The 24,699-nt window shown below is 39.2% G+C and overlaps 1 protein-coding gene across 1 annotated transcript in view; it reads right to left on the minus strand.

Annotated features, from left to right (window-relative positions):
- Positions 1 to 24,699, minus strand: part of COL19A1 (collagen type XIX alpha 1 chain) — a 287,102-nt gene that overhangs the window by 56,528 nt on the left and 205,875 nt on the right. The window contains exons 16-22 of the mRNA XM_059699635.1: positions 21,078 to 21,131; positions 12,875 to 12,919; positions 7,589 to 7,651; positions 3,398 to 3,433; positions 2,207 to 2,242; positions 2,058 to 2,111; positions 1,341 to 1,394 (exon numbers count right to left, since the gene is read on the minus strand). Coding sequence (XP_059555618.1) covers positions 1,341 to 1,394; positions 2,058 to 2,111; positions 2,207 to 2,242; positions 3,398 to 3,433; positions 7,589 to 7,651; positions 12,875 to 12,919; positions 21,078 to 21,131 — 342 coding nt within the window. The remainder of the gene's footprint in view (positions 1 to 1,340; positions 1,395 to 2,057; positions 2,112 to 2,206; positions 2,243 to 3,397; positions 3,434 to 7,588; positions 7,652 to 12,874; positions 12,920 to 21,077; positions 21,132 to 24,699) is intronic.

Raw genomic sequence — 24,699 nt, forward strand, 5'->3', positions numbered from 1 at the left:
AAACAGAGCAAGAGGTCATGGAGCTGTCTCCAAGGTGATGGCCAAAGGAGAGATTCTAATACTTGTCTAGAGGGTACTGGAATTGTGGCCAAACAGAGATCAGTTTCCAAGAAGATATGGGCGAGCATTTTTCTTGTTTTGCTCAAGTGAGGACTGATGATATGTCCCAGCTCCCAAGGTGTCAGAAGGCTAGGGAGATAGTCCAGGGGCAAAAGGCTTACTTGGAGGCATGGATAGAAAAGTGCATTTAAGAGGGATGTGTGAGTGTGTGTGGGGGAGGGAGGAGGAAGAGAGGGAGGGAGGGATGAGGGAGGGAGGGGGAGGGGGGAGAGAGAGAAAGAGAGAGAGAGAGAGAGAGAGAGAGAGAGAGAGAGAGAGAGAGAGAGAGAATGAGTCCACAAAAGATAGGTTACAATGCAACCTGAGGACCTTTCTCCAATTGCATTATAGAAATATTTTCAGCCAAAAGACTTGTTCTTTTTGGAGGCTCTCACAAGAAAGAACAACAGAAGCTTGGAAATATCTTTTTTTTTTTTGATGGAGAATTGAACCAAGGCCATGCATAATGGAAATGCTTGCTTTCTCTCTTGCTTTTCCTTATTTCTTTTGATGTTTCCCATCTCCTTTACTATTGGTACACCAATGACAAGCATGCAAAAATGATAATTTAGTTAACTTGTGACCCAAAGACCATTTTATTAGGCAACTGATGTTAAAAAAGGCATCCCATGAATATATGAAGGTACTAGCCTCCACAATAGCCCTTGACATTAGCTATGATCACTTTTTTTTAAAATATATTTTATTGATTTTTTACAGAGAGGAAGGGAGAGAGATAGAGAGTTAGAAACATCGATGAGAGAGAAACATCGATCAGCTGCCTCCTGCACATCTCCTACTGGGGATGTGTCCGCAACCCAGGTACATGCCCTTGACCGGAATCGAACCTGGGACCTTTCAGTCCGCAGGCCGACGCTCTATCCACTGAGCCAAACCGGTTCCGGCATATGATCACTTTTTTTTTAACAAGAGGAAAAAAACCTAATTTAATTACATACATATGTATGGGAACCTCACATACATGAGTGTCAGAGACTCCACATACATGAATTATTCAGAGGCAGACAGGCAAAATGAGGTATATATAACATCCTGAGCTAAGGAATTAAGTTAGACACAGGCTGCTATGATCACCTCTAGTGGTAGAAATGACCTATGACTTTGAAAAATGCAGTGTAATCTGTTCAGTCACATGAACAGATGTTAACATTCTTTAAAACAAGTCTCAATCTCAATTTAATTTTCAAATACCAAAGACACTTGTATCTACTAATACATACAATATCTCCAGGTGGTCCTCTGGGTCCCATAGAGCCTGCAGGTCCGTGCTGACCCTAAAGTAGAAGGTGACATGTACTTTTAACTTGGCTAAAAAATGTACCTGAATATATATAAAACATTTTGTGACTTAGATCTGTAGAAATGTGGACCTTCCACCCTCCTACCTTCTCTGTATAAAACTGAAATGTGCTATGGGCTTCCAAGAGAGCGTTCATATACTCTCATGTTAATGGATCTCATCAGCAGGTGAGGCCTGGATAACTTGCCTTACCTGTTGGTGGGAGCATCTCACGTGAATCTCTCCCCCACCTCCCAACAGGGGTCTTTCTTGGGACACTCCCCCAGATCCCAGATGGGGAACTCAAGCATCTCAGGGATACACAATTTTGGCTTAGAAATTGAACGCTGAATCCTACTTACTTTAAGAAAGTAGTTCAGGGTCATAGATTTAGCTTATATTGTTTATTCTTGACACTTTTAGGGATGCTATTGTGAATATGTTCTGAAAAAGAATTTAAACCCTATTGTGAATCAAAAGGCACAGCTACCGTGTGTGTAATAAATGCAGCCCATGAGGGGAAATCACCATGGAAACATGTTAAGCCTCTGAGAACATTTGTGAAGAAAATGAGCGGCCCTAGATCACCTTGTTTCACATAGAAATGGTGATAACTCCAAAATTATTTCCTCCTTTTTTTCAGTTACTTCTTATATACCTTTAGTCCTGGGCTTCCTATTAAACCGGGGGGACCAGGATCTCCAGGTTCACCCTAAGAATAGGAGTAGAAAGGAAATTAAACTGGTTACTTTGATTTTCATGTTATCATTAGGTTGGAGATGCAATTGAAGAATGTCAGGAGATTACCTTTATTCCTTGTGATCCTATTACCCCTGGTTCTCCCTGTAAATAAAATAATCCTATATAATAAAAGCCTAATATGCTAAGTGTCCAACCATACATTCTACCAGTCACTATGACATGCACTGACCACCAGGGGCCAGATGCTCCGACTAGTAGGTTAGCTTGCTGCTGGGGTCCAGCTGATCGGGACTGGGCGAGACAGGCCGGACACGCCCTGGAGCCCTCCCACATTCCCTCCCCAGTCTCAATCATGCATCGGTGTGAGGGACCCCACCAGTGCACGGATTCATGCACGGGCCTCTAGTCAGTATTTATATAATGCTTAAATTCAGATGGAGATGAGCATCTCTAGTCATGAATTCATTTGCATTTCCACTAATTAGCATACAATAAAGGGGGAATTATGGAAGACATGATGAAGTCAAGGTGGGTTCATTCTAAAACACCATTTAAAATACGTATTCCTAATAAATAAACAATATTTTTCTTTTCTTTTTTTTCTTTGTAAATTTTTTTCTCAATGTTGCTTTTGACACTGTAATCATCATGTTCATCACATTCCATTAGCAATGACTGCCTTCTCCACTCAGCTGGCATTGTTACAATTTTCCACCAGGTAATCTTTTATCTCAGAGAATGAAAAATTCAGATGAGGAGGTAAAGAAGAGTAGAATTGAAGTTGCTATGTCATGGTGAGTCTACTATCAGGTATATGTACTTAATTTAAAAAAAACACAGAAAAAATAAAGTTTATACACAAGACAATGATATTGGCAATACTGAGTTTGCTTTTATATTTCCCATGACTTATTATTGACCATTTTGATAAAATTATCCTGATTGATAATAAATGCAATTTGTATCATTAAGAGAATTTTTGAAAAACTGTACTTTGCATTTTATATATATTAAGTGGGTATATTTCAAAAGATTCATGTCCAATCACAAATAGTAATGGGTTAAAAAAATATACCATACCGGATGTTAAAATGTCATCAGAGGATAAAATTTAACAAGGTTTAAAATTTCTCATTTATCAAAATAAAAGAGTCAAAATACACAGAGGAAAAAGTAAAATGCTTAGGGACCTCCTTTCATCAAATCTATTAGACTCCAAAGTAAACATACCAGGAATCAGAGAGAAAGAAATCAATGAAGTAGAAAACCCAAGATAGTGATAAAACATCCACTTACTTTATCTCCCTTTTCACCTTTTGTAAAAGGTTCCCCCTAGGAAAATGGGTAGAAAACAGAATCAATTACAAACACTTTTAGAAATAAACTCTCCAGAACTGAAATTGAATACCCTGCAGGCCAACCCAGACTCCATTCAGGCACCCTCTGCAATGGCCCAGAATGTCACACAGAACCCGGTACAGCTTAAAGGGAGCATATGAGAATTAGTTACAAAAACCTTCCATATTCCCAAATGAACAATAAGCTAATCATTCTAATACTATTTTGAGAATCCTGAGTGGATGACAAATTGAAATTGAAATGCTGCCCAAGGCCAAAGTTTCCTTTTGCACAGTTCACATAGGTGAAAACACACACACACACACACACACACACACACACAATTTCTCTTATTAGCTTCTATTCCGGAAGTTCCATGTCCATAATCTCATTTACTCTTACATCAATGCTGTGGGGGAAGATATTGTCTCATTTCAAGCATGAGGAAAGAGATTCAGAAAGTTATTTCCCCTAAAACAGCATTCACTTACTTTATGTTTCCTTATTTATCATGCCTATAAACTCAGCAAATGTAGAGATGTAGCTAATCTTGACTAACATAGCATCTCTGCTGTACACTATTGGTACCCAATAAAAGTTTAGTGAATTAGAGAATTTAAAGTTATGCAGATATTACAATAATGGCTGACATTTTTAAAATTCTTATAGTGTATCAAACACTTCTAATCACATTATATGTATTAAAATATTTATCTTCATGTGTCAGTGGAGTAGGTACTAGTAACATATTCATTTACAGATGAGGAAACTGAGGCACATAGAAGTTAACCAATTTACCCAATGTTACATAGCCATCAAGAAGTCGTTCAGGGTTTCAACCCAGGCAGCCTGACTTCAATCTTTAGTTTGAAGGCTTTGGTTGCTCAGTTTGTTTGATCTGATTTGTAATTTGATTTATTTATTATTTAAATTAGGTGAAGTGATAATAAGGACAAATGAAAAGACATTAAAAACATTTCATTTTCAAGAGAAGATGTGAGAACAATCATGGACTACTCTCAAAGGTCCTCTTAGTGTTTGTCATTCTCTTCAACAAATCACTAAGGAGAAATAAGCGGTTACTAAATGAACCTCTGTGATTTTCACCTCATGTCCTATGAGCTAGGGACTATGGGGCTCACCTTCTCTCCCATGATTGCTAGCCCCCTTGCAGTTACATGGGCCTTACAGTTAGTTTTGGCAATGAAATGTGAGCAGAAGTGGTACTTGCAGGCTACTGCAGGGAAAGTCCATTCATGATCCCCCAGTCCCACACTTCCGGCAGTAATGACTAAGAAGGTTGTGTATACCAGGTGGCTTAGTGACATGGTGATAATCAGCCTGGAAACTGAGTGTGGTATGGAGTAGAACACCCATTCCTCCCAACGGAACCACAATGGGCGTGCAGCCCAAGCAAGAGATAACCTTTCTTGGGTGAAGCCACAGAAATTTCAGGGATAATTTGTTGCTTAGCATAACCTCGCCTACCCTTACTAATCTGCCCCAATATCTAGCCAACATGATTAAATCTCTTAATATTGGTTAATTTCTCACATTAGAGCAGGGCTTTATTTACATTCTTACATTTCAGCTTTAATTCTTAAACATCTACTTGATTTTTAAGATAGGAGATATAAGCAATTAGATATAAGCAACAGGTAACCCTGCTTATATAACAGTTCATTTCTGCTTATATTACCCTGCTTATGTCATTGCTCATTTAGAGCCACTATCAGGCCACACTGACTAAAGTAACTGGTTTTAAAAAACACACAAAAACAGTAAACTGCTTGTCTAGAGACTTGATGCTTAGCTCTAGCTCCCATGGCTACTGTCTGGGTCAAGTCACTTACCTTTTAGAACTTCTCTTTCATTATCTACAAAATCATGGGATTCAACTAGATGATCTCTTACATATATTTTAGCTCTGATATGTTTCAGTGGACATTTAGTCAAATTCTCAATGTCCAGTAGTGGGGGACAAACTGCTATTTGAGATAGGTAGTTCAGAATTTAATTTGCCTGAATTTTTTGGATGAGTTGTTTGAACCTTCTGGTTACCATGCAAAGTCAAGTCCAGATCCTGTTCTAGAATAAACAGGTTGAGGCTATAGAAAGCTAAACTTCTCTGCATAATCATGTAAAAATGTGCTTTTTTATGTTGGGGGGCGGGGAGGTCAAGCAAAGTGGTATAAGGAGGTGGGATAATTAAGGGAGTAACAGGGAACTTGCAAGAAGACAAGTTAAAAGAAAAGAAGGTTGTTCACCTGGGTAAGCCAGATAGGTGGACCGCCCCCAAATGTTGGTGGTAGGACAGAAAGCCAGAGGGACTCTCTGAGGAGCTGTGAAATCCTCCAGTCCTTGCTACCCAAAGCATGACCCATGGACCAACAGCAGGAGCCCTACCAGGGCGCTTGTGAGAAATGCAACTTCTCAGACCCCACCCAAGACCTAGCGAATTAGAACCAGCATTTCAAAAGGATCCCCAGGTGATTCAAGTGCACCTTTGAGAAGCAGGAAGTATCTCCTTTCTGCTATACACGTCCCTGATTTTCCAGTAGAATTTTAGTAAGTCTTACTGCCAGGCCTGCCATCTGTCACATGGAAATTAAGGGTCAGTGTTCAAGCTTGGAGGGGAGTCAGTGGAGACCTGGAGAAGCAGTTAGGAGTTGGTAAGAGGTGCCCAGTGTGGAGCACCAGGAGTGAGTTGGCAGATGGAAGGGGCAGTGACCACTAGACTAGATTTGTGGAACATGTGAATTTCCTAGACATTCATGGGAACACCCGGTTGGGGGACCCTGTTAAAGACTGTTACTTCCTGCAGAGGGTGGGGTGGAGGTTTGGACTTGATACTAAAGGCAAGCATGACTCCTGAATGTAGGAGAATATAGGATACCTGGGTAAAAGCATTCATTCTAAAGCTGCCTGAAAGTTTACTGTCATTGCTAGAGATGCCTAATTTTTAAAGCTGAAGCACAGGGAACGTTTTGCTTTGTAATAGTGAATACTTTTAATAATTGTTCCTGTTTGGCATGCAGACATTTTAGTGCCTCTTCATTCATTATCCCTGGTGAACCAATATCCTTTGTTCATCCTGGCAAGGAAAGGTAGAAATGATTTTTAACAAGTATGACCTTTTTGTGTATCTATTTATTTTTAATAAAAATGAAACATTTGTTAAGTCCGATTCTTGTGGATTCATATAAAGATTGCCATAGGTTGTCTGTCTGTTTGTTTTAGCAGCATTTTAAAAAAGTTATTTTTGTAACTAGGATTCATGTAATCTTTATATGTGGTCCTATTTGAATACAAAGGATACTATAGGGTCCCCCCCACCATCAACAAAATAACTGTTTTTAAAGAAACTGGCCTCAGTAATATTGAGAAGTGGCTTGAGAGGCCATTTCGATCTTACAAGAACCAAGAAAGGAAGGTAACTTCAGGAAGTATATTGAGAGCAGTTGTTTGAGCAAATAGACGCGTTTCTAATATTTTAGATAAATTAGCCCGTCTTTAGATATACTGATGTAATTATTTATTTCAGCTATAATATTTAGTTATAGCAGGGCAGCTTAATAGTTTTTAAACCCTGGTTCTAGAGTCAGGCTACCGAAGTGGGAGTCATGGCTCCAAGACCTAGTAGCTGTGTAACCTTAGGCAAGTTACTCACCCTCTCAGTGCCACAGTTTCCTCAAATCGGGGTGATAGTAGCTTACCTCAAGTGGTTTTCTTTTGAAAGAATTAAATTCTTACAAGTAAAAGACTTAGTGCCTTGCATAGAGCACTTGCTCAAATATTGGAGCTATCATTCTAGGCCAGCTGTGGGCAAACTACAGCCCGCGGGCCGGATCCGGCCCGTTTGAAATGAATAAAACTAAAAAAAAAAAAAAAAAGACCGTACCCTTTTATGTAATGATGTTTACTTTGAATTTATATTAGTTCACACAAACACTCCATCCATGCTTTTGTTCCGGCCCTCCAGTCCAGTTTAAGAACCCATTGTGGCCCTCGAGTCAAAAAGTTTGCCCACCCCTGTTCTAGGCCATGGCAAGGGCAACCAGGTATACAGAAGTGAGGCTAATTAGGAAAAACATTTTTAGTTTTACATTTTGGATATTCTTTCTTGTTCCTAAAAGCTAAAATACTTACAGATTCTCCTTTTTGACCTTTAGGGCCAATAGACCCTGGAAATCCTGGTTGTCCAGTTTCTCCCTTTCAAAAAAGAGCAGAAGAAATTTCGCATGAGGTCAGATGAGATGAGTACTGTTGTGACGATCAGAGTCAGATTAATTGCTCGAGCTGCTTCTAACCATGGAATTTACCTATTATCCTCCAAGAGACAATGACAAGTTCTGAATGGAGTTAGGCTATTGCATAGTAATGTGTTTGTCAGCACTTCACAATGCCTTTAGGTCTTGTAGACATCCATAATATTCACTATATTAATTTAAAATTAATCTGAAACAAAAATTATTTTTCAAGAAAAGAACATCTAGAGAAAAAATTATAATTTTTCTCTGCTGTACCAAAATTTTTTTTGTGATCTTAAAGACATCAGATTGTTTAACTGACACAATAATCCAGACTCATTTTATTTCAGACAGTTCTTTCTTTTTTTAGGAGGGGGGAGATGGACGAGTGGAGAGATAGGAAGACAATGAGTCTCTCAGCTGTTTCCAGCATTTACATTGCAACTTAAATGATTGGCTGTGGACAAAGAAGGCATTCTTGTCAATGTGGTGACAGCAACAGCTTAGAAATGTCTAAGGATGTCTTAGATCTTGAAGAGGGATTTGTATGCAATATATAATTGAAAAAATACAATTTTAGAAATAATACTTGTGGAAAGGAAATATCTCACTAATCAGACTTCAGAGGAATCTTCAGCACTGTGCTACTTTTTAGTGTTTACCAAAATCCTTGACTATGGCATACTTGTATATCACATAAACATAGCCACTAGAAGTTATATAATGTGTTTTTTTCCCCCAACCTTAAGAGCATTTTTGCAAAATGATGTTTCTGGGCTTATACTTTTCTCACCTGTCTTGTCTATTTTTTATTTAAAAAAAATAAATACAGAAAACATAAAGTTGAATTATGTCAAACCTCCATGTCCCAGGTCCTCAAAATTTTAAAAACTAAAATAAAAAATTTACAGTCAAAGAAGATATCTCCTATATTTCCCTCTCCATTCCTGTCCCAGGGAGAGCCACACTCTTGAATTTAGCACTCATATATTTAGCCCATATGTTTGTACTTTTACTACATATGTGAAATCATAAACAATATATTATTCTGAATATTTAAAACAAATTCCATAGATAGCTTTATCTTGCATATAACATCCTGTGACTTGTTTTTTTCACTGAACATTGTTTTTAATAGCCATTTCTATTGATACATATAGAGCTAGTTCATTCAGTATAAGTGTTGAATTATATAATGTTATATAGTTATAGCATTATATAATGCTAATGTACCAGAGCTTAGCCATATCCCATTTATGGGCACCTGGGTTGTCCCTAGCTTTTCTCTGTTATAAACAAGGCTTCACTGAACATCTCTATACGTGTCCCCTTGTATGGACATGTTTATTTGTTTATTTCGAAGCCTCAAACAATAGTCTACTTGAAGTACTTCAAGTACAAACTGGTTACAGTCCTGTAATAGATGTTGGCTTATTTCTACATTTCTATCCAAATCAGTGTCTTGTGATATTAGATTAGAGGAAGAGGGAGCTTGTAATACGTAATCAATAAGACAGGATCATGTTTTTATTAAGGAGATTCCTAGATTTGTGGAATATATTTCATAAATTTAATCTTGGTTTTATTAATATAATTATTTCCTTCTAGTATCCAAATATCTAATATGCCACCAATCTTATACTTAATACAGGTGAGGAGAAGGCATTTTCCCCTTAGAGAAAATACATTCTATCCAAAGTAAAAAGAGGGAGAAATTAGTGGATACATTTTAGGGACCAATTGGTGTTGGTTTGAAAGAGGCTATAAATAGTTGTCCTAGTATGAGCACTAGGGTCTACAGTGTGACCATCTTATTACCCATCTGGTAGGTGCTAATATCCCCAGTGCACACGAGTGAAGAAAAATATGCTTAGTAGTTAGACTGATCTGCAAAAAATTAAAGTAGAAGTCAGGGAAGGGGGTCTAGAAATGACTATAAAAATCACATCTGCCCAATACCAAAAGGGAAGTGGGGGGATGAACATGGAGAAAGAGTAATTATATTCATAGCTCATATTCATTGAACTGATGTAAATAGGTCTCCATTGGAATGTAGATGAAGGACCCAACAGAGACTTTGATCCATCTCTCTGTGTGGTACATTGATGTGGTTGGGTTTAGAAAAAGGTGGCAGGAACCAATTCCCTCAGATAAAATTCTGGAAACAAAAGCATTTCATACCTGAATCTTAGACACATGTGGAGTTGTTTTTCACATTTAAAATGGATGCTCAGTGATTTGTCACTGTGGATATGAGTTGAAAGGCAAGTGATGAATTTACTTCAGAAAAGGCTGGCCCTGGACACTTTTGGTGCTATTTTTAAACTTGGTGCTTTTGTGGCTTTATCTTTTCTCTCTGACAGTGGGCCCCAAAAGACCCCTCCCAATTTCTTAGAAGTCCTTAAATATTCACCACCTTATTCCACTGTCTCTATAGAAAAAGCAGTTCTTCTTAACCACCTTACAAACACATTATTCCTTCACCACATTTAGTTAATCCAGACAAGTTTCAGAGCAGAGATTATCATTTCAATCCTGGCAGATATATAACATGAATGCCATTTGCCATTGATGGCGACTAGTATGATTTCGTGTTCCTTCCTATCTCTTAGTGCTCTTGACACTTGGTACAGGATGTGCTGCTAAACCAGAGTGACCCATGTGTAGATTCCACTGTTGCTGTGTCTGTTCTAGTGCACCTGGGGCAGGGTTCCAAATTTGGCTGGTTTTGTGATTCCGTTTTGCCCATCAGCATATTGAGAAGTGGTAAGTCATGTAGGTGCTGAAATTATACTTCTGGTTAAATCTTTTATTCTACAACATAAATTCTGTCCCTTCTCTGTCAAAATGATGGTGGAGGATGGAATGATGACCAAGACCATGTGTTAAGGATGGTAACGCCTAGTAACGTCAAAAAGAAATAGATGAGACCTCATGAGAAGAGAGAAAGTCTGGAGTGGATGAACAGGAAGGAACAAGTCTTTAGTGGGGGCTTAACATGGGTCAGGTCTTATGCTTTCAGGTAAGTTCATATCACCGCATTTATTTTTAATCTTGACATCAACTTTGTTTTGATACCATTATGCACATTTTTCAAATGAGGAAACTGATACTTAGATAAATAAAGTGAATTTCCCAAGGAGACACAGCTGTTAATGGCACAATTAACTTTTGCCCCAAAGACCATGCTCTTTCCACCACTCACTGGTTTTCAACCCTGGTTGCCTGTTAGAATCATGTGCAGTATTTTTAAATGACAGCGATATGTACCCCACCCCAGATCAACCAGAGGTGTGCCCCAAATCAGAGTCTCTCATGATGGGACCTGAACAATGGTATTTTCTAAAAACCCTCCAGGTGATTCCAGGGTGCAGCCAGGGTTTGGAACCACTGGGGTCCACCACAGGTGCAAGCAAATCTGTGCGATCAGATTGCAGGAGCTTTAAATTCTCACTACAGTGACCCTTGAACAGAATTATGATTTTAAAAACCAATGTATTGATTCAGAACAGTGATGTGTATAAGGTAGAGGTGATTTCACTCCTCCAGCAAATGCTATGCTTAACATTTTTTTAGTTTATTTTATGGATTATTTATTGGCAGTCTGTCTCCTGTTAATTAAAATTCTTACAAATCATTTTATATGTACATTTACATCAGGTTTTGCATCAGGTTCCCCACAGACTCTTCGAGAGGTTATTTCTTTGAGTGGGAGGAGGGGACAGACATGCCACTGGCTTCTGTAATTCCATTGAAGACGCTGAAGCAATTAAAGAAATTTGAGCAATAGAAAAGATCCTTAGAGCTTGAAATACACCTGTTTCACAGAATCGAATTTCTCATCATCGAGGTCTTAAGAATTTCTAAGTAACATATGTTTCCTAATGAACATAGCAAAACAGAAGCCAGCTGTTTTGTTTCAAGAAATGAATCATCATTTAAATACTTTAAAAGTGCCACAACTCCCTTCTTTGCTCAGCTGTCCTATGTGACAAGCTCTGTGGCTTTATTTTGCTCCTCCCCACTCCCCCTTAGCTTGCAGGTGTCCAGGAGTAATTGCTACGAATGTAATGTGTTCTTTACGGTGGTATAGGAATTCTGTAAGCTATTTGGTTACAGGAAATAATGCTAATGTACTAGCAGTACAATCCAAGATGCACAAATGACTTGTTATTGCTGTATAATAAATATTTTGGTTGTCTTTTGAAGAATGTCAAGGTTTTATTTTATTTTTTTTTGGAGAAAATTTCATTTTCAATGGCCAGTCTCTAAGAAGCTCTGACTTTCTGTGGAAACTATCTTTTAGCAGTATTTTTTGGTGATGGATGTATGATCTTGTGAATATATTGGCTGCACTGATTTATAAGGCACAGAAGTCATATTTCCTTGGATTCATGTCGAAATACCGTGCCCTCAATCAAGAGGATTTTTTACTGGGCGAATGAATGAAGGTAGCACTCACAGGCCACATTTCCTCAGAGCATTTTCAAGCCTACTCATCTCTGTCTATAGATTTAATGTGTATTGTGGGTTCCACCGCCCCGCCCCCAACAATGGCACATTCACACGGAATCCAAGGTCATCACAATTTCTGAATCAAATGGGAGTGAAACATCTTTCTGAGCGGGCAAGCGGATCTGTCATCTTCACAGCTAATATAATTAAACCTGTGAATGATGATGAGAATGCGTTGGACATTCATCAGCAGTTTAATTTTAAAACTGTTTTGAAAGAATTATTTGGTTAAACCATGACTGTACATTATAAAACCACCAAAAAGATGCTCCCACAACAGGCTATATTTGGGTACTTAAGGAGACACAAAAAGAGTGGGCCTGAGCCTGAGGCATTTTGCTAAAGGGATCTACAGATTGGTTTTGTCACCTACATGGACACATGAAGTATCTAATTATAAACAGAGGCTTGTGCCCTAACTTCATTTACCTTGTTACAGGTATTTCCCCTTCATGTGTTCCCTTCCTTGTAACAACTGCCACTCAGCCGTCTTCACCGAGGAGCTGATTTCAATCCTGCTTCCCTGAGCAGGAGGCGGGAGAGGCTGCGCCTGACAGACCTGACCGCCCCTAGACAGTACCCCTGTGGCAGCAGCACCTCCGCTGACATGTGAATGTGTGACTCTGTGTGAAACCCCAGGCGTTTTTATTCATTTTGAAAATCTGATTACCTTCTCTCCTTTTGGGCCACCAGCTCCATGTTCACCAAAGTTTCCCTAGGTAAACATAAAACAAAAAAACACACACATAACATTTATCTTTTAATACATTCAATCTCTACTTTAAAATATATAAATAGATAATAGTACTGTAACAGTTTCTGTGGGTACCATTTTAGTCACTTTTGCCTCTCCCACCTTCCATTAACTATTCCTGCAAAATTCCAACTTTGGGTACCCTATCTATCTTCTCTGTGATTTTCTCCTTGGAGATGATTCTGGAGAAATGTCACACTCCCAGGGGAAAACTGTCACTACTCCAAAGTAATGCCTGGAAACCTCACCATTCCATGGATATGACTCTCTAATGCTGTTGATATTTTTGTTGCTCAGTATAATGGACATTGTGTTAATTGATCTCTTGGCTGTACTTGCCAATCTCTTGACTTGTAGAATTCCTCACCTTCTTTTTCTTTCTATCTCTCTGATTCCCCCCTCCTCTTTCCCCACCTAATTGGCAAAGGCTGAACCTCCTCAGGGCTCTGTGCAGACTTTCCCCTCCTGTAATACAACATTTTTCTCCCAGGCCTTCTTATCTACCCCCATGGCTTAGATGTCACCTACCATACAAACACAGAGAAAATTATAAACCCAGCAAATGTCTCCTTTCTGAGTTTTGACTTATCCTAGATAATAAAAGGCTAATACGCAAATAGACCAAATGGTGGAACGACTGGTTGCTATGATGCACACTGAACACTGGGGGCTAGGTTCTCAATGCAGGAGCTGCTCCCTGGTGGTCAGTGCGCTCCCATAGGGGGAGCGCTGCTCAGCCAGAAGTCAGGCTCACGGCTGGCGAGTGCAGCGGCGGGGGCGGAGAGTGGGCCTAAGCCGTCAGTTGGACATCCTCCGAGGGCTTCTGGACTTCAAGAGGGCACAGGCCAGGCTGAGGGATGACCCCCCACCGAGTGTATGAATTTGGTGCACCGGGCCTCTAGAGTGTGTGTGTGTGTGTATAAAATTTTCTATTTGATGTATTCGCTTGCAAAATCTAGAAGAAATTCATACTCGGCAAGTTCAAAACTGAATTTAAAAATTTAAGCCCTGGCTGGCATTGCTAAGTGGTTAGAGCATCGGCCCATGCACTGAAGGGTCACAGGTTTGATTCCTGGGCAAGGGCACGAACCTGGGTTGCCAGTTCGAACACCAGCCCTGGTGCAGGAGGCAACTGATATATGTCTCTCTCACATCGATCTTTCTCCCCCTTCCTCTTCCCTTCCACTCTCCCTAAAAATCAATGGGAAAATTATCCTTGGGTGAGGATTAACAACAACAACAACAACAAAAATACAACAAATACACACACACATATATAAGAGAGAAAGATGCAAAAATTATATCAACCTGTTAGCTTTCGTTAGTCCAGAAGTGTGAGAATGACTAACTTCTTCCTAGTGCAGTGATGGCGAGCCTATGACATGCGTGTCAGAGGTGACACGCAAATTCATTTTTTGGTTGTTTTTCTTTGTTATATGGCATTTAAATATATAAAATAAATATCAAAAATATAAATCTTTGTTTTACTATGGTTGCAAATATCAAAAAATTTCTATATGTGACACGGCACCAGAGTTAAGTTAGGATTTTTCAAAATGCTGACAGACCGAGCTCAAAAGGTTCGCCATCACTGTCCTAGTGTAAGTCTTCAGTTTGACTTGTTAAAATGAGTGGTAATTTCATTTTACAATTGAAAAAAAGTCAAGGAAAGAAAGAAAATCTGAATTCATCCTCTCCCTTCCATGGAGTGCTTCCTTCTTTAATCTGCATGTCCTTCTTAACACCACCCTACTTATTCCTCCAGGACAATCAGTCTGATGGCCTTTGTCTCCAAAACCTCTTCTCACGCTACCTGCCTTCACTCTGGGAAGGCCACCATCGTGCCTTGCTGGATCACTACAGTAGCTCACTCGATGGCCCTCTATAATCACTCTTGCTCCCCTGCCCACACACACATTCTCTAAATAAGTTCAGAGTGAGATCTTTAAAAGACATCCTAACTTCATTCCTTCTAAACTTTAACAAAGCCATCAAAACCCGGCATGGCCTGAACTCATTTCCCTCTCCAGCATCATCTCGGCCACTCTTCTCCCTCAGAAATTCCAGCTGTAATGGCCTTCCCTCCACTTCTCAAATGGACCAAGATCCTTCCCATTCCACCCTCTAGATCCTCCTCTCCAACAACCTAGAGGTGTCAAAGATGCTGTGGTTGGAATGAAGAAATGCCTCTTTAGTACTAAGTCATATTAGTTTATCTATATACTCCATTATTCTAAAATTTTGATTTTCCGGATGGCTTTTCCACCCAGAAAAACAATAGGGTCATTTACTTCCTAGCAGAGCACCACATGCTTGCTTCACTCAATAGCTAAGCCAGGAAATCTATCTAATCAAGGATCCGCATGGCCTCTATAAGTATTTTCCATTCTTGGGCTAACAATACTCAATGCAGAATCAAACTTGAACTTCAGGAGCATTTATTCATTGACATTTAAGATTCTCTTCTCTACTCTCTCAAGATAACTGCACCAGACAATTACTTGGCTCTACAGAAATAATAAAACATATTATTATTATTGTGAAATAATAAGACATTATTACTGTGAAATAATAAGACATATTATTATTGTGTTTCTGGGAACCTGCAATTCTGCCTCAGATGCTATTCTAATTTTACTAGGTCATTTCTGCACCCTGGTGTCATGTTATTTGAATGCATTATTATAAGCTTTTTGAATAACTATAATAGCTGTAGAATTTGAATGTTTTTATTTAAAAGTTCCTGGTGCAGTGGTGAGGCTTGTGGGGTGGAAAGTGCTAATTAGCCTGCCCATTTCAAGAATTCTGGGATGTCCTTTGTTCTCTTGTGGATTATGGTGAATAGAACTTTGAAATGTACACTCAGGCAAGTGGGAAGACTTTCAAGCTATTTCAATGGCCCTGGAGAGGGTATTCTCTGGAAAGAAGGGAACATACCTAGATGTGTATAGGTTCAACCATAAGAGATGGCCATTTTTATAGCCTGAAGAGTCAAATATCAGCAGTTTCCGGTGGCTCAATATAATAAAAGAGACCAAGGACATGAACCCTCTTTCAGGATATAGGGTCATTAAAAAACCCCCAGTTTAGCCCTCAGGGAATTTGCTGTAAAATCCTAAACATGAGGGAACATAACATTAAAAAACAACAACAGGTGATCTATTACAGATTGAATTGTGTTTTTCCCCCCAATTCATATGCTGAAGCTTTAACACTCAGTACTTCACAATGTGACCTTATTTAGAAATAAGTTCTTTGCATAGGTAATTAATTAATGAAATCATATTAGAGTAAGGTAGACCCCTAGTTCAATATGACTGGGTCCTTATAAGAACACACTGTGAACCAGGGACATGGGAGAACGCCATGGGAAGGTGGGAGTTATGCTGCCACAAGCCAAGGAATCGCCAAAAGCCCGGAGGGAGGCCTGGAACACATGCCTCCCCCCACACCTTCCTAGAAAGCATGGCCATGCTGACAAGCTCAATCTTGCACTTCCAGGCTCCACAACTGTGAGACAATGAATTTCTGACGTTTAAGCCACGTGGCTTGTAATATTTTGTTACATTAGTCCTAGCAAGTTAATATATAATACGTGGCCTTGAAAATAAGACCTAAAACTGGCTTCAAGTCCAACCTCTCAGTTTCTTGCAGGAAGCCATTTCACCAGCTCCAAGAGTGGTGGACTACAGAGAGGAGGGGGAAACCCAGGAGAGCTTCGGGGTTCTCTGTAATAAAACTAAGATCCAAAACTAAGATACATCTGTGCCTTGATTCCCGATGTTCTCCAATGCTGCCGGGTCTTGCAGTACAGGGAGAGACAGGAAGTTAGGGCTTAAATTTTATTTCCCAATCTTTGGGCCCAGAGGGTTGCTTCTGGTGTCTCCAAGGGAGCCGCCACTTCCTGTGCCATTGTTGGGTTCAACTCACAACTTGGGAAGACCTTGAATATCTTATTTTGGAGAAAGGTTTTCTGTCCTTCCTAGTCTGTGAATATTAAAGTGAAGTTATGATTTGATACTTGAAAAGAAAAGTAGATTATTTGGCTAGCAAATCGGTGGATTTTTTTTGGATCAACAATTTGGAGAAGTGAACACCAGAATTGGCTGCTGGGGGACACAGCATCAATCTCCAACAACTGAGACTGATTCTCTGCAAATTTCACTGAGTGTGGCGAGGTTGTAAGATAGCACAACTGCACATTTTCACTGTGGATCTATAAAAACAGTATGAAATGTAAAATATGCCAGTCTGTGGCCTCCACAGATAACACTTTATCCTCCATCTACAATGTTGTAAAGGGGCTCTGGATCTGATGGCTTTAGCAGTTGACAGAGCCTATCAAATTCTTCTGAAAATCCCCAGAGCTGGAGACAATGAAGAGCAGTTTGCTGGTAAGTGAGCAGATTTTCCTTACGGGGAAGAAAATGTTCAGCGTTGCTGCTTCTTTGCAAACAATCTTGCAGATTGGGAGCAGCTGTTTTGCAAATTATTTTTTTGATGGAGAGGGAAATCTTCTACCTTTTGTTCTTTGCATCCTCAAGTGGACATGAAAAAATACAGATAAACACACTTGGATAATCTCCCCGGCCTTAGTCTCTCTCTATTCCTTACTTCCTTTTTTTTCTTCCCTATTCGCTTTTGGATTTGTGTTGCAGGGAGAGCGTCTTTTTTAGGCATGACCTTCTCCCTCTGATGATTTAAGAAAAAATATAGGGGGGGAGGGGGGAGGTAGAAATCAGCACTTGAACTGGACCCAAAGGCGTGTGTAGGTAGCTGCTGCTCATCTTCCTGGGGTCGCTGCTTCAACAGGCTGCCCGACTACTGTAGCCTCTTCGAGCTGAGGAGCTGAGGTTCAGGACTCCAGCGCAGAAATACATAAATCAATGCCAATTCAAAAGGGAAGATTATTTTAACCTTGAAATGTCACTTTTATATCTCAATCCATGGTCCATTATTTAGCCTCCATGAAAGTTTCATTCTGAATCTCTCTCCCCCCCCCCCCCCCCCGCACCGCTCCCTCTGTGTTCATTTGTTACAGCCAGACTATCTGGCTTGTATTGAGAGCAAAATGAAAGAACCTCAGTATCCAAAAATACGTAGATAGGGGTATGGGATGGGGTGGTGGGAGTGGGGGGAACACTGCCAAATGAAAACATACTTCTCACACATTATGGCACATCTGGCCCTGTCTTCTGTGAAGCTGAGGGTGAGGAGGGGTGGCTACCTTTCAGAAACATTGGTCAGTGTAGGTACTGGAATGTTGGGCCTCACCTCTATCCATCCATCAGTGTAGGTACTGGGATGTTGGGCAGCGCCTCTATCTATGTGACAGCTCTAACTCTTTGCAGAAAGAAACAAAGTGAAGTGTTTGGGAAGTGGCCTTGCATTAATTTCCATATGAGTCTGAAGCCTTCTGATGCTAAGTGCCTATAATGCACCATTTGGGGAAGAAAAGCTATGGTCTCTCTCTTTTTATCCAGTGAGGCTCCAGCTCTATAACCATGTTTTAAGCACATGTGGAGTAAATACCTGGGAGCCCCTATTCTGTAATGGCAACAAGAATAGCTGGAGTTCTCTTAGGTGAATCAATTAGCTGAGTTCAAAGTACTGGCTTGCTATTGGCTCTGGCAGGATAGTTCAGTTGGTTAGAGCCTCACCCTGATATGCCAAGGTTGTGGGTTCTATTCCTGGTCAGTGCACACACAAGAATCAACCGATGAATGCATAAAAAGTGGACCAACAAATCAATGTTTCTTTCTCTCTCCCTTCCTCTATCCCCAAAAATCAATCAATAAATTTTGTTTTATGTTTTTATTAATTTTCTTTTAGAGAGAGAGAGTAAGGGGCGGGGGAGAGAGAGAGAGAGAGAGAGAGAGAGAGAGAGAGAGAGAGAGAGAGAGAGAGAGAAAGAAATGTCAATAGGAGAAACATTGATCTGTCGCCACCAGTATGGCACCCCCACTGGAGACCTAACCCAAAACCTGGGCATGTGCCCTGAACAGAATTGAATGGGTGATCTTTTGGTGCACAGGATGACTCTCAACTAACTGAGCCACATCAGCTAGGCCCTAAACTGCGGCTTGTGAGCCACATGCAACTCTTTGGCCCCTTAAGTGTGGCTCTTCCACAAAATACCACGTGTGGGCGCACACATACAGTGCGATTGAAACTTCATGGCCCATGCGCAGAAGTCGGTATTTTGTGGAAGAGCCACACTCAAGGGGCCAAAGAGCCCCATGTGGCTTGCGAGCCGCAGTTTGCCAACCACTGAGCTAGGGCAATAAATTTTTTTAAAAAATAAAAGTAATGGTTTGCTATCAGCAAGACCCTCCACTCACCTGCTCTGGTCAGCCCCATTTTTTGAAATATAACCTTAATGCTTAAAAATTTATGTTCTTTAGACTAAAATATAAATGCTTCATATATCTTCATTTAAGGGAAAACCAACTCACTGGCAAGATAAAGTAAAGATATGAGCTTTAAAAGTTTTGCAAGGGATAGCAAATATGTAAGTAGCTGAGTTGCAACTTACTAAATTTTACACTAAGAATGAAAGTAATATAGTGTGTTCTCTAGGTTTTTCTAGCTGACACTGTGACATCAGAGCCAACTAATTATCATTATTTTGAAGGATTTATGATAAATCCTATCTTATAATAGATGTCAATACAAAAAAGCAGTGTATTTTTATTAATTTTAGACATGATTCACTTACTTTTTTTTACTTGTGCCAAGTCCTAATGTTTTGAAAAAGCTAGTATATATCTACTCAGAAAATGTTTAATTATACCAAAACTTTATTCCTAATATAATTCTCCCTGGAAAATCTAAGTGAACGAGAAAATGTACGATAAGCTTACTTAGGAAGTATAACAAACTTTCCACACTTTTGACTTTAAATTTATCAACCCCAAATGATGTAGGCCTTTATGTTGAACTTAATCTGATGAACAAAGAATTGGGAGTTAAAAAATGCATTAGCCCATCATTTAATAAACACTTTTCTGAGTGCCTGCTATCTTTAAGGCCTCTGCTAGCACATGATGTCTCTTTGGGATTTCTAAACAAAAAGGAATAGCAGTAGTCAGGAATTTATAGGAAAGGAAAGCATAAACTAGAGGAGTGTCTCGGAATTTGTGTAGATGCACAATTACCAGCACCGTATCAATGATAAGCTACTATGTATGAAAGGGACCCTCGTCAGTGGACAGAATGCCTCACAGCAAGTGATTACACCCCCAAATATTTGTTATTGGATGATGATGAGTCAATCAATAGTCTCACACAGGTTTCTGAGTCTTACTTCATTGCCAACACATATTCTTCTCCCTCAGTTGTGCTTCCTTGGAGAAGAAGAAGAAGAAAAACTGTCTTGCCTTTTGCCTCTCAGATACTTCCACGTCAGAATTCCATCCATCTTAATTGGAATTTAAAAACCTCGGAGAAGTTAAAAGTGGCTTCTCGTTGAAAGGTGGGGGACCCCCTGTTTTGACCTATGGGATATAAGTATTTGCTTGACATTTTAGTGTAGCACCTGTTGGTTTTGATAAGAAATCTATCAGCCATTATGTTACCCAGAGCTTCAAAGTAGCAAATAACTGTCCTCAGAGAAACTAGATATATGACATTATCAATGGTGAAATATAATTTTTGCATTAATTGTTTACATGCAAATTTTAAAAATTTGAAGTGAACTTTTTTAACTTATTAAAAAAATATCCTGGTTTTTTAAAAAAGATACTGAGCAAAATACTTTTTTTGGAAATATTTTCAGTATGGAAAGATGTTAAGAATATGTGAACATGCTTTAAGTCTGAGCAGTTAGGAATTAATGTGTGTGTTTTGTTTTCCAGAAATATAATCACATAGCCCTGGTTGGCTCAGTTTCTTGGATTGCTATCCCGTACACCAAAAAGATGTGGGTTCCATCCCCTTTGGGGCGCATACGGGAAGCAACCAATAGATGTTTCTCTCTCACATCAGTCCCCCCTCCCTTTCTCTTGCTCTAAAAATCAATAAAAACATACCTAGAGTGATGATTAAAAAAATAATAAAATTTAAAAAATATGATCACATGAAATCTCTGTGTATATAATATGTGAAAAAAAGGCCATACCTTGTTATAATATCCACTAAGATTCTGCTGCATTTCTTGTGTTCCAGGAGGTCCCTGTATTAGAAACAAATAAAAAATAAAAACCTAAACATTTACCAAACAATGTGAATTTAAATAATATATCTAAGAACTCTTGAAAACTTAGTTAAGGAAAAGAAAGAGTATAATTAGTCAAATATTCCAATTAATGGAGAATTACAGGAGCATTAACTCATCAGGTTCCTAAAGGTATGTCAAGGTTAAATCCTGCATGAATTCAGAGAGGTCCTTAATGGGAACATGTAACATTTCACCAGAAGGTCAGCATCAGCATATTTTTATTAAAAGGAATTGTGCCCATAAAACTCTTTAAGGGAAGAGATTTTAGCTTTAGTTTATTTTTGACACTTTTCACAGGGCTTTGATTGATGTGTTATAGAAATGTGTGGCCACTTGTTATTAACTTAGAAAATATGGGAAAATATGTTTTCTATTGCTTTACTCTTTTGAATGGGTTGCACATGACTTTCAGGCGAGGAAAAGATGTCTGCTCTAAGACCTCAGATTTAAGATATTTAAACACTCATTCTTTTCAGTTTACATGGAAACATTTGCTAAGCACTATGGTAAGAGTTGGGGAGACAGCAAAGATGTAAAGGCATTTTCCCCTAAAACTTGCAAAAAGAGAGAAAGAGAAGAGTTTTTTTAGTTTTTTCAGGGATTACACTTTGGGGAGAGGGCCATAAGACAATACAAAGCTTAGCATTATTTTAAAACAAGTAGTTCAAGCCAACAGAGAGGCCGCTATTTAAAAGAAAAAGATTGCAGTCCATCGGTGTGGCTCAGTGGTTGAGCATCAACTTATGAACCAGGAGGTCATGGTTCAATTTTCGGTAAGGGCACATGCTCAGGTTGGAGACTCAGTCCTCAGTAGGGGGCGTGCAGGAGGCAACCAATCAATGATTCTCTCTTGTCATTGATATTTTTATCTCTCTCTTCCTCTCTCTGAAATAAATAAAAACATTTTTAAAATATTTCATAGATCTTTAAAATGCCCAAGAAAATATTATAGAGAAAAAATTATTTACATTTTACCATAGGAGATAAGACAAAGAAAGATTATGATTGCCTAAACCAAACATTACTGTTGAATAAAGATGATTCTTTAAAAAAGGTATTGAAAGCTTTAAAAAATGGAGAAAAATTTTAAGGAACAATTGCCAACTGCACTCATGGATCTAGCTAACATTGAAAAATTAACATTTAACATTTGTGACGAGTATTTCTTAGGAAAGACTTGTGACTGATGATCTCTTCCAATATGAAATCTTTGCATTGTGCCACTAAATGTAGAGGACACAGAGATGTAGTGATGGATGTTGGAAGCAGGTTGGTATAACTCTTAAGAAAATAATAGGCCTCCTGAGTAATGGGGCCGTCTGTGATCGGAAAGACAAATGATGCTGTTACCTTGCTGAAGTAAAAACAAAGCTAATGTCAGAAAAGAACTCTCATCGCATTATATATTGTTCATGTTTTTTTTTTTCTTTCTGTGAGCCAGCTTTGTGTAAAGTACCTAGGTCAGTTAGATGAAGTAATGAGGAAAGCAATCACTGAGTTGGAGATTGCTGCACAAAGTTTCCAGCCAAGAAGATGCAAGTTAAAAACTTGTTTTTGAAACTCATGAGACATGAGATTCCATATACATTGATCCATCTGCAATTATATAATGAGGTAAGAAGTTTTAGATACCACATGTAGTATCACTAACAGGTAGCTCAGGACTAAATGCTTAGTAGGTGTTTGGTAGATGGTGAATGTGTGTTAATAATGGCAGTTAGAACAAAGAATAGTGATGCGGTGGGTAAATTTTGCTTTATACATATTCAATCTAGTTAATATGAGAGTCTTATAATTAGGGATCCCAAATGTGGCAGAACAACTAATAACAGAGTCTCTGAAATAGAACAAAAGAACCAATAAAATAATAATAGCAAATATATAGTGCTTACTGTATGCCAGATGTTATACCAGGGGCTTTGCGTGGATTAATTCATTTAATCCCCACAGTGACACCATGAGGTACATACCATCATTATTTCCAATTCAACAGTACAGAAAACGAGGCTTGAAATTGTTAACTGGCCGCAGGTCACACCACTGGTAAGTGGCAGGGCTAATATTTAACACAGGCAGCCTGGGCCCAAACTCTACCATCTTAACTTAAAAGCAGACTCTCAGCCTAAAATAATTTTTGCAGTAATTTCTTTATCATGCTGACCATGCTGTTGAGAATACTAGGTGATCACTTTCCCTTGTTCTACTTCCCATATTGAAATTGAAAAAAAAAATCAACAAAACTGGTGCTCAGCACTTCTCATGAGCCAGACTGTGCTTGATGCAGGAGGGGAAGAAATAAGAACTTTGCCTGTAGATGTAGTCCTAGTGGATAGCTGTTCCTTGCATCTCCCGTCTATCTGCATATAATCTCTCAAGACATGATAGGAAGATTATGCCTGAATATTACAAAAAATTCCTCTCAATCCACAACTGTACTAAAATGCATCCTATCTTTGCAGAGGTTAAGAGAGCAGGTGGTCAAAGGATATAAGAAGTGGGCATCTTCAAAGGGGGCCCTGGGGGGAGTAAGGAGAAAGAAGCAGAACATCAAACAATATGAGAGGGGTTTCCTGGTACAGAACAGGTAAATGGATGAAAACAGTAAAAATAACAGGATGGTGATAACTTTTTAAACAGATTGGGTGAGAATGGGTCTGATCTTTTACAGACTGGCTATCGGCCTATGCCACACAGGTGTATTCCATAAATACAGAATATATTCCTCATCTGGAATCCTGACCTGGCTGTTGAGTGTATCACTGGGGATAGGGTAGGAGAGCTCTAAAAACAATAGCAAGAGCATAGCTCACGGAACAGAGCCACTGGCCAATAGAAAAGTGTGAACAATATTATTCAGATATCCACAGGATTAATAAACCCTATAAAAGTTACTGCCACATTTTCATATGTTCTGTTCTTGCATTAAAATGTCATACCCACAAAGTAGTGCTCCAAATGGGGTCAATCTGAAATTTTAGTCTCCACTGCTTAATCGACTGATGAGCATTTATGATGACATTTTCTTCCTTGTTCTTTTAGTCACTGGGATACTTTGGGTACCACAAATTTCAAGTTTATTGTACAGAGATTTATAGCTAACAGCCTACCCTGCAGGCAATACTTCACACAAACTCTCCCAGGGGGCTGAAGAAACCCTGCAGCGACTGAAAGAAGATACCAGCACAGAGTCCTCAGGCTGTCTACCTGTACGCTGACTGCAGTCAGTACAGCAGCCACTCACGGGGTTGTTCTCAAACTGTCAGAGGCAAACAACCTTGATCAATGTGGAGACAGTGACCACAGAGAAACACTCTGCACAAAAATGCCAAGAGCAACTCTGCTTCCTGTAAGAAAAACAATGTAGACCCTGGGGTCTTGGAATTGGTGGCTGTCCTATTAGCCACATTCCCCAAGAGATGTGCTATTGTGCTATTTTCTATTCTGGCACAAAAGCACAGTTGGAGAAGATCCAAAAAGCCATTTGTTTCCTCCGTTAGCAAGAGCTGTCAGTCTTGTAGACTAT

Source organism: Myotis daubentonii, chromosome 6 (assembly GCF_963259705.1).
Source record: "Myotis daubentonii chromosome 6, mMyoDau2.1, whole genome shotgun sequence".
Taxonomy (NCBI): Eukaryota; Metazoa; Chordata; class Mammalia; order Chiroptera; family Vespertilionidae; genus Myotis; species Myotis daubentonii.